The sequence below is a fragment of the Mytilus trossulus genome, chromosome 1 (genome assembly GCF_036588685.1).
Source record: "Mytilus trossulus isolate FHL-02 chromosome 1, PNRI_Mtr1.1.1.hap1, whole genome shotgun sequence".
In the NCBI taxonomy this organism is placed as follows: Eukaryota; Metazoa; Mollusca; class Bivalvia; order Mytilida; family Mytilidae; genus Mytilus; species Mytilus trossulus.
Window position 1 is genome coordinate 73,718,234 of NC_086373.1, and position 11,077 is coordinate 73,729,310.

The following is an 11,077-nucleotide window of genomic DNA, read 5'->3' on the forward strand; positions in this document are numbered from 1 at the left end:
ATATGTAACTTTTCATTATAGCATGGTTTGTTATCATGGAACCTTTCATTAGATACCATGTCATTTATTATAGTTATATGTAATACCATAGGTCTTAACCATTTATTGTTTAATGAGTTTGTGCCAATAAAATTATTTGTATATGAATTGTATTTCATGCAAAATATAGTGGTTTTTTTTAATACATGCTTAAAATATAATAATGAATGTATATTTTTTTGTAGTATTACCACTTGATATAAAAAAAAACCCAGGCCATTCTGACTTTTGATTTTAATATCTTGTTTTTATATTTGTCATACGAAATACTTAAATATGTATTGGTTGTCTTTCGGTTGTTTTCTGTCCTTTGATCAAATTGTTGTCTCTTTGACACATTCCCTATTTCCATTCTCAATTTTGTATGAAAATTTGTTCATATATTGTTATTATTTTTTTATTGGGATCATTGAACCAATGCCTGCTGATAGACTTACAAAGTGAAATAGCAAAAAATACCAAACTCCGAGTATTCAAAACGAAAAGTTTGTTGTCATGCGGCAAAAAAAAAAACCAAACACGTCTTGTGTGTACGTATTTTTAACCATTTAATACGAATCTATACCAGTGACTTATTATCGACAAATATATGAGCTTATTTTAAAACTTTAGAGTTTGCTGCCGAAATTAAATGAATCGTGACATTGATAATCAACAAAGAGCACGTAAAAGTACACGTTTTCCATATATTCCCATTTGTTAATTTAAACAGTTCATTAACAGTTGTTAAATGGTTTGGTATCTTTTAATGTTTGTTTTTTGTAACAATCAGTTATTACTATTTACCTTTCAATGTACATTCTTACCATGATCACGATTTTGAAAATATTAGCTTAAAGGATTTTTTTTAACAAGAAAGTACGCGTACACTTGTGATATAGTAAAACTTAGTCAAACATACTGACTATAGAAATAATCTCTAAAAAATCAACTTGTACTATGATTTGATATCTATATAAGTTATATCGTACAATTATTTAATGTACTAACTTGATGTTTGATAAGGAAAAGGATGAAACGACGCCACGGTAGAAATTGCCTTTTTTTTTTACCTTTCGTCAAATGAAAATATTGAAATATGATGAAGAAAAGTCATAAATTTTATCTCGTTTGATACAGACCTAAATCTGTTACGAATCGCTAGCATTTCATAATAATACCATTTTCTTAATAATATTACAGAATCATACAATGTAATTTTCCATATTCTATAAATAGACAATTTGCATTACATTTAAAATAGATATTATTGGAAAGGAAAATTCCACAGAGCGTCATAAAAGTATTATATATCCAGACCTTAAAACAAACTTGGATATTCAAACACGTTGACTTCACGGTAGTGTTAAACTATATTTGAGGTATGTTTTTATATGTTAGATAATTATATAAATATATTATATAAATAATAATATCAAAATAACATAAAAAAATGTGGTGCACACTGTTAAATAACCCGCTACGCGCGTTATTCAGTGTGCACCATATTTTTTTATGTTATTTCTTCATAGACAGAAAAAATATTACAGTCATTCCTTAAATAATTCTTGCAACGATTTTTCAAGCTATCTAAAATGTATAATGCGCATCTTTCACCGAGTTTTTATTTTTTATTTATTATTATTATAGATTTTTTCAAACTTTGCGTATACCATACTAGTTCTACAGATCCCAGGACAAACCAAATACTTCTACTAGTCGATCAACTGCTGTTTTTTATTTGGTCGGGTTGTTGTCTCTTTGACACATTCCCCATTTCCATTCTCAATTTTATTGTATATAGTCGTTAGCTTATAAACGTACATCTTCGCTATCAAAGGGTCAAGATCAAAGGACTGAATCGTAACGTACATTTGGCTGGTAAAGACGATAGAAGAAACACAAAACAAAACCATATATGTATATGTTTATACATGTAGTAAATATGGATTATTTCGCTGTATGGATTGAGATACTAACTTTTTTCCAGCATATGTAAACAATATTTGAAACAACAGGCTTGTAGAGTTAAGAAAGTTGAAGATGAGCTACAGGTTTCACATATAATTTTATCTTATACCACATGTAAGACATTTTCGCATTTATTCGTGGCGCACAATTAAATTCAATATAAGTAAAAGAAAATAACCGTGCAACATATTATACACCACAACAATAACAACCACTAACAATTCAACGGTCAGGTAAAGGTTTGTTTTTTATAAAATACGATCAGAATTGTAGGCGAATAATTTACCCAACATGACATAAATAATTATATATAAAATTTTATGTTGAAACAGGAAAATGACAAATTTCAGTAAATTCAGATTGGTTCTAATTGGCAAAACAGGAAATGGAAAAAGCAAAACTGGAAATACTGTAATAGGTCGACAATTGTTCAACTCAAGATGTCAAAGCGGTTCTGTCACAATAAAGTGTCAGAAAGAAAACACTAATAGATTTGGAAAAGAAATCAGTCTAGTTGACACACCAGGACTATTCGATACCAGAACAGATAATGCGAATGTACTTTCCGAAATTAAAAATTGCATATCTCTTACTCTGCCAGGGCCGCATGCAATTATATTATGTGTTCCTATAACTCGGTTTACACAAGAAGACATACAAACTGTTGACTTTTTCATCAAACATTTTGGAGAGCAGTTGATGAAATATGTCATCGTACTATTTACGCGTTTTGATGACTGGAAACGCGACAACGAAGATGATCCACAAGCATGTCAAAGTATAAATGGATATATCAGCTCGTTATCAACTGAACTGAAGTCATTCCTTGGACAATGTAATAACCGATACATCGCCTTTGACAATACTCTCAAAGGGCCATCTGCAGATCAACAAGTAAAGGATCTGATTGCTTTAGTCGAACGCACTGTAAGGGAAAACGGAGGAACTCATTATACTAACTCCGATTATGAAAACGCAGAAAAGAAAGTAATAGAAGAGGAAAAAAACAGACGAAAACAAGGAATAAGAGACATACAAATGAGGGAAGAAAATATAAGAAGGAAGAGGGAAGAAGAATTGAAGCGTGAACACGAAGTCGCAATTCAAAAATTACAAGCTCAGAAACTTCAAGCTCAAGCTCAAGCAGCTGAAGCTGAAGCTCAAGCTCGCCGAAGTCGTCACAGAAACAATTGTTCAATTCAATAGATCTATCTAAATATTGCTATCACAATTAGAATGAATAAAACTCTATATTTGTAAACAATAGAATACAGATATATAATTTTTTTAAAAGTTAGAAAACGCATACTTGAAAGAAAAAATTGAGTTTATTTTACTTAATTTTCATTTAGAAGATGTCTTGCTAAATATTTTTTAGTAGTATTTGTGATTAAGATATTATGGTGACATATTTTGAGAACATGTTTTGGTAAAATGGTTAATCCTAATTTTCGTATTTATCATTTCATGATAGTAGAGAATAAAGGTAAGGAATGACAAGAGACTTAACCCTAAAATAATCAAAGCTGCAAAAACCACTTTCGATTTTTTCCTTGTGGTATAGTTAAACAAAATATTGATGAATAACTGATTATTTTTTGTAATTGAAGTCTTTGACAGATTTATTCATGTTTGTTCGAATATTCAAATCATCTGTGTCTTTTTACACACTTTCAAAATTATTGTCACGTTGACAAATTATGTCTTTTTGTGTTACTAACCAAATTCTTCCCATGCCATACAAGTTGAAGTTTAAGACACCAATATAACCAAAATTTTATTAAGAAAAAGACTGCATCAAGTCAGGAATATGTTAAAAAAAAATCCGTTCGTTCCGTTGTTTGATTTAGTCGAACATTTGATTTGGTAGGACTTTCCATTTTTCTAATTAACCTTGCAAAATTTGAGTTCGGTTTATTTTTGGTAATACATGTTTAAAGCTTAGACGTTTCACTTCGTCATTTGATAAGCTGTAGAATATTTAGGTTTTTGAATTAAAACTTTGTCATACAATGATCAAAAAGATCTTATTTTTCACATGATATGCATGCATGTATATGTTCCCCTCTTTAAAACAAAAGTGAAAATTTAGGGACTTATTCGCCAAAAAAAGAATTGAATACATATCAAAAGTTCATAAGTGAAACTTTAATGAGTCATAGTTAGAATTTTACAGTATAGAATTAAAATATGAAAAATCTCTGCCCTTAATAGTCAGAGGAAAATCTCGTTTCCTATTAACATTTATAATTAAGAAGATGTGGTATGATTTCCGATAAGACAATTACCAACTAGATTTCAAATGAAGTGGATGTAAGCAATAATAGGCAATCGTATGACCTATCATTGATAAAAAATTCCATACTCATATAGTCAGCTATAAAAGACTCTGTAATGACAAATGTTAAACCATTCAAATAGAAAGACAATCCGCAAAATTTATAACAAAACAATTTACTACAGACTATGGCGGGTTAAACATCTTTGTGAGCGCTCAACACTCCTCTTACGTGGGACAGTGAGGTAACAACAAAGTATATGGAGAATTGTAATCATCAGTTGCCATTGATGCAACTAAACATAAAAGTACGAGACACTACACACCTGACATAAAAATAATAGAAACACAGCAGCGAAATGCAAGAAATCGCAGCTAGTTCAAATGCAATTTCAACAAATACATAAATCATGTTCTCTCAAGCTCAAGTATGAATCAATATCTATCAAACGGAATTAGTGTAAAAACGTCATAAACAGCCTGAGAAAAGCATAACCTTATGTGTATTGCCAATCCTTTTTTTCAACCGAATTTTGTATCTATAAAATAGCCTGGTGAAGGTTTCAATTAATTTTTTGTTACGAAATCCCGAACTTACTAATTCATCAGTTATAGATTGATCAAGTTCGCTGAAATTTTAAATGCGACTGGCATTTGGAACAAGTTGTGAAATATACACAACGTTCGTTACTAACGGCTCCAATTGGACCTGCCAGTAGCCTCTCTTGAAATCTTAAAAGTTGTAATGCTAGCAAACGCTATCATTAGAGGCTAGTATGTAATCAAGCAGAGCTGAATGAAAAGAGATTCGTGGGTGTACCTCATTGCGTTTTTCTAAAGTTTACTCATATCCTGTTTGAGCTATTTACTACTACTAAAGGTAATGACCATGTTGACTTTGACCTTTCAATTACATTAGCTCATAGCATGTCTTCTCGTGACCCATCAACCACTTTTCTTTTGCCCAACGGTAACGGATGTGACCTGTTTTTGTAGTGTGTTGTCCAATTCTATTTTGTTTGATAACTCAATAAGTTTAAATTCCGGTGCACTGAAGCCTTGTTAAATCAAAATTAAACATATGGCTGCTGTCCAGGATTTGAATACTATTTTCCTATTCCGCCTTAAGAAATGTGGATGTTTTCCCCTAGTTTAAATAAAGGCTACAGTAGTGTAAAGTAAAATCACAAAAATACTGAACTCAGAGGAAAATCAATTTGGGAAGTCTATAATCACATGGCAAAATCAAATAACAAAACACATTAAAAACAAATGACAAGAACTGTCATATTCCTGACTTGGTACATGCATTTTTAAATGTGGAAAATGGTGGATTAACCCTGGTTTTATAGCGCTAACCCTCTCATTTTGATAACAGTCTCATCAAATTCCATTAGATTTACAACGATGCGTTAACTAAACAGTCACAATAAATAAAATTGTCAAAATATGGGTACAGAAGTCAAAAGTCATAAATCAATTGAGCGAAATAAAATCCGTGTTACAAACTAAACAAATATGTTCTTACCCTTTGGATAAACCCTGCATTTCGATTATTTGACTGGATAACCATTGGTTAGTTTCTTCACTATATATCTTAGAACATATCCTAGGTTATCTACAGATCTCAGGTTTTGTAAACAAGATTTTTATTTTGGGATTTCATGAAAGAGGGATGAAAGATACCAGAGGTACAGTCAAACTCATAGATCGAATATAAACTGACAACGCCTGGCTAAAACTGAAAAAGACAAACAAACAAACAATAGAACGCATGACACAACATAGAAAACAACAGAATAAGCAACACGAACCCACCATAAACTTTCTCATCCTCCATCCCCTTTCAACACCTTAAGCTTTTTATTAAGATATTTGTGAGATGTTCATATACATTTTTGGAAATGTATTTTGGTAATAATGCCAGTTTATTTATAGTTATCAAAGGTACCAGGATTTTAATTTAGTACGCCAAACGCGCTTTTCGTCTACATAAGACTCATCAGTGACGCTCAAATCGAAATATCTATAAAACCAAACAAGTACAAAGTTGAAGAGCATTGAGGATCCAAAATTCTAAAAAGTTGTGCCAAAAACGGCTAGGTAATCTATGCCTATAATAAGAAAATCCTTAGTTTTTCGAAAAATTCACAGTTTTTTTAATAGGAAATTTATAAAAATGACCACATTATTGAAATTCATGTCAGCACCGAAGTGTTGACTACTGGGCTGGTGATACCCTCGGGGACGAAACGTCCACCAGCAGTGGCATCGACCCAGTGGTGTTAATAGTTATCAAGTTATTAAGTTTGTTGACATCTTCATTTTTGTAAGCTTATGTAGGATGTGTTATATTTGTCATTTTAAATGTCTTAGTTGACCCCTTCCTAGGCCAAACTATTGTATGCTTTATGTAACAACGTCCATCCGGTAACACAAAAAATTGTGTATGGTGCAAGTTGTAGGAAATAGCTAGATTTTGGATAATTGTATCATGCTTGTACATCTTAACGTAACTTTTAAACAGTCGGTCCTTTGATTCTAGAGAATGGTCAACAGTAAAAACATGGTTCTTTATACTAGCAGATAATGTCATAAAGTAAAAGCCCCATTTATGCAACAACAACAAAAAAACACAGATCGAAAGTCCGATTATTCAAATATAACAGTTATATATTAGTTATCTGAAAAAAAAAATATTGTTACAATCAGCATTGTGTGGTACAAAAAGGTTCTTGAAGTTCTAGCTTATACTGCCAAGTTTTGTAATCATACATTTCAAAATTACGGCATAAAACAAACGTGATGAATTCGATCAAGTAACTCTTTGTTCTCCAAATTCAATTGGAAATCAACGCTTTCAACATTCTGAATTGATTTAATTATCAAACAGTATAATTGGTACCATTGCTGTGTTTACACTTTACTGACATTGACGATTATTTGAAAGAGGTACGACATATTTCCCCTGTATTTGTTATACTTCCAGCTGAATATATAAAGGTATTCATGGAAATATTAAATGTCATTCAACACGTTACATGTTGCTGTTGAAGGCATCATGATACAAAATTGCAAATTTTCACTTTTTTTGTAAAATAAATCACGTAAAGACCTCGCTTACGTAAATGAATTAGTTTGCATTCCGAAACCATAGTTTACCTCAAAAAGATTTGTGGCTTTGTGTAACGATGTTATCTATATTTAGTTTTGGATTATTAAACACTCAAAACTTTCAAAAAGTATCAAAATGTATGTTTTATACTATTTCTGGTATTCGTAATCAGGAGATCTGTTTTAAATAAGCCATGGTTTTGTCAAAACCTGAGGATAAACACATTAGGCTGTGATACTTAGAAGGGAGCGATAGAAGTCGCAAATGGTTTTTTTTCAAAATTTTGATTCACTTCAAACTCATAATTTACGTTTGTATTTAAGTACGTTTTATGATAATTAATCATGCATTTCATCAATTTGAGTACTCCCCGAATGTTTTTGATAAGTCCTACGTAAAAGTACATGAGAGATCTACTTTTCTTTTCTTTTTTTAGAAAATTATACTTTAATGCAAGATTTAAATTTAACCATGATATATTGACTTTCTGGATTTTCCAGAGTCTAGAATTAAGTACTCTCTGGTATTTTTCATTAAAGGAATTAAATAATTCGTTAAGTTTGATTCACTTATCTTGATTCAAGCTCATCGAGTATTCAAATACGTTTTTATCAAAACTAAGCATGTATTATTTATCCCATTACTTTTAAAAATCCCATATACTATTTATAAGTCATATGGAATATTGGGTTCTACTTTTCTTTCTACCGTTGTCACTCACTGGGGAAAGTTTTATATATAGCCATAATATATTAACCCATATGGATTTTCTGGATTCTATAAATAGAATTTATTAAAATAATTGATGGGATTTTGCTTTCTCTTTGAGGAAAATCCTTATATATCTGTATAAATAACGTATGTGTTAAACACTTGGAGGTTATTCAAGGCGTTGCTTTATCAAAGGTATAGTGTATCTTCAAATTGATCATTGAAACTTTCACTTTTATATATTTAATTAAACTATATATCATCCCAAGAAGTAGCATGTACAAACACACACATAGTGTCACATGAACATATTTCGACTCTTAAAAATTCAAGAGTTTATCCTAAACCTGCTAAATTGAGGTTATTTAAATGGCTTTCCAAATGCCGTTTCGATTCAGAACATACACAAAGAGACATGTATTGTACCAATCTGGATATGGTGTACCAATATTTGCACCTTTTGTTTGTGGTAAACCATTTTTTCCGCAAGTTTATTATTTTCTGTTTGGTATTAAATTGAAAATTGAAATCCATTTTGTTACATTTGGTTTTCTCTTATATTTATATATATCTCTTAACCATGGCAGTAAACATTGTTTCAAAAGAACATCCGTTGTTCGTACTGCTGGTCAAAGGTGTTTTGTTACACTATACTTTTTTCTCACTTTTTTTGTCTTTTGGAAAAAGTTCCATGTGCTATGAATATACCCCTCTAACAGATTATGTTTTCATGCACATCTATACACATTGCGATTGTTATCCATGGAAATCATAGAATGATTTGAACGTTTTTTTCAATTGAGACTTATAGTATATCTATAGTATAATATACATAACTACTCGAAAAATCAACATAACTATATAAAATCTGCAAATTTGTAGAAGCATTTGTTTTTATTCCGTCGCCGATATTCGAACTTATGCTATTTGGATATCGAGACAACACTGCCTAGACCATTCATATACATGAATTGAGTCACACCAATTTTGCAAAAAAACAACGTCCTTCCAGTAATGTAATACGTAAAAGGGTAAATGGAAACCCAAAACATACAGAACGGTTCAGCAGATCACACAGACTCCCGCGAAACAAATGACATACTAACAAATAACAGCTGCTTACAAAAACATGATTTGGATAGCCTGAGTCTATTGATAAAGGTACATACTCTGGAAGGGATAACTCAGCTTTGCGAAGGAAAGTATAACGATTTTACTTCTTCAGGTTTTAACAATCTTAAGTGCTATTAATCTTCTTTTTTTAATTTCAGAAAAGAAATGGCAGAAGCTCCAGAAAACGAATTACGAATGGTCCTGATTGGGAAAACTGGAAATGGTAAAAGTAAGACTGGGAACACAATTTTAGGGCAGAAGATATTCCCTTTTGGAAGCGGTGCGATGTCCCTGACAACTACTTGTCAACTGAGAAATGCACATAGATTTGGCAAAAAGATTAGCTTGGTAGACACCCCAGGAGTGTTTGACAACAGGAATGATAATGAAAATGTTCAACAGGAAATAAAGAAGTGCATATGGCTTACATGTGAAGGCCCGCATGCAATAATTCTATGCGTTCCCATTGGTCGTTTTACAAATGAAGATGTGGAGACAGTAAAACATTTTTGTTCCCATTTTGGTGAAAACTTAACAAAGTATGTTATTGTTTTATTCACGCGATTCGACGATTGGAAACGTGATAGGACAGAGAACTCTCTTGATCCAGGTATGGAAGGATTCATTGACTCTCTTACGCCCCCCTTGAGAGAATTTTTAAGTAAATGCGGGAATCGATTCATTGAGTTTGACAATACCTTGAAAGAAACCAGCGCCGACAGCCAAGTGCAAAGACTCCTAGGAATGGTCGAAAAAATGGTGAGAGAAAATGGAGGGTCACATTACACAAATAAAGATTACCAAAAGGCAGAACTAGAACTGCAAAAACAGATAGAGGAGAACAAAAAGGAAAAAGAAAAAGAAATACTGAAAATGCAACAGGAAATGAGAAAAGAAATAGATGATGACCTAAGAAAACAATATAAAGAAAGAGAACAAAAATTAATACAAGAAATTCAAAATATCCGAGATGAGACTAAAAAACAAAACTGGTTACAAGGCGTGTTAAATGCAGGGATAAGTTTTGTCAAGTCAATTTTCAGATTTTAAATTTTATCTAGATTTATACTCCGGAGTATATATCATCAGACACGCTTCGAATGAATAATATTCTACATAGCCTTGCATTAAACACATTCGACTGTTTTAAATGTAATTGTAATTTAATTCATTTGTCTAACATTTTTATTCAATAGCAAACCTAAAAAGTATAGTATTTAAGAATCTGTATTGCATTTTACTATATTACTTGTAAACTAGTATAATTTAATATTTGACTGTTTAATATATAACTTAAAAAACATGTAAAATTATCAAATAAGTTCATAAAATGAGGGTTCACTGATTAAAATGGTATTCATGTATTAATGTGTTTACTAATGTCTACTCCATCTTATTCGTTGTCACTTCCATATTATAGGTTACAATACACCATTAGATTTTATGGGCGCAGCCATTTTATGAGCATAACATGGTATTCAGAATTAAGAGTATGGCGAATCCTGATTGGTCGATATGTGCTCCCGTTATTTTTTATTTTTAGAGACTTCGTGCACTCTGCTTTATACAAAAGGCAAAATAAAAATTATTCCGTAGCCCTAAAGGCACTGAGATGACTTTTCAACGCTAGGACAAGACCCGTATTTTTAAGGGCAAAATTGATAGGCATGGGAGATAAGTACAAAATACGCTAAGAAAAGCAACGCGACCCTATATATTTTAGACCAAAAAATACTGTCCTAGTAACTTTTCTTTGATTCTAGCAAGGTTTCGTTAAGAAAATCAACTTTCTAAAGTCTGTATCTCGAAAAAGGCTACCATTGTCGCCTATGGGGAACTTAATTGTTTATTTCAATCTATATCGTCTATCT

The 11,077-nt window shown here is 31.6% G+C and overlaps 2 protein-coding genes across 2 annotated transcripts; both read left to right on the forward strand.

The window, feature by feature from the left end:
* The first annotated feature begins 1,296 nt into the window (after positions 1-1,296).
* LOC134684687 (GTPase IMAP family member 4-like) lies at positions 1,297-3,273 on the forward strand. Its single transcript, XM_063543995.1, has 2 exons — positions 1,297-1,400; positions 2,322-3,273. The coding sequence occupies exon 2, from the start codon at positions 2,326-2,328 to the stop codon at positions 3,193-3,195; it is 870 nt and encodes a 289-aa protein (XP_063400065.1). The 5' UTR covers positions 1,297-1,400; positions 2,322-2,325; the 3' UTR covers positions 3,196-3,273.
* A 4,905-nt stretch (positions 3,274-8,178) lies between these two features.
* LOC134684698 (GTPase IMAP family member 9-like) lies at positions 8,179-10,570 on the forward strand. Its single transcript, XM_063544005.1, has 2 exons — positions 8,179-8,288; positions 9,365-10,570. Exon 2 carries the CDS (start codon positions 9,372-9,374, stop codon positions 10,254-10,256), a length of 885 nt encoding a protein of 294 aa, XP_063400075.1. The 5' UTR covers positions 8,179-8,288; positions 9,365-9,371; the 3' UTR covers positions 10,257-10,570.
* Positions 10,571-11,077: the final 507 nt, after the last annotated feature.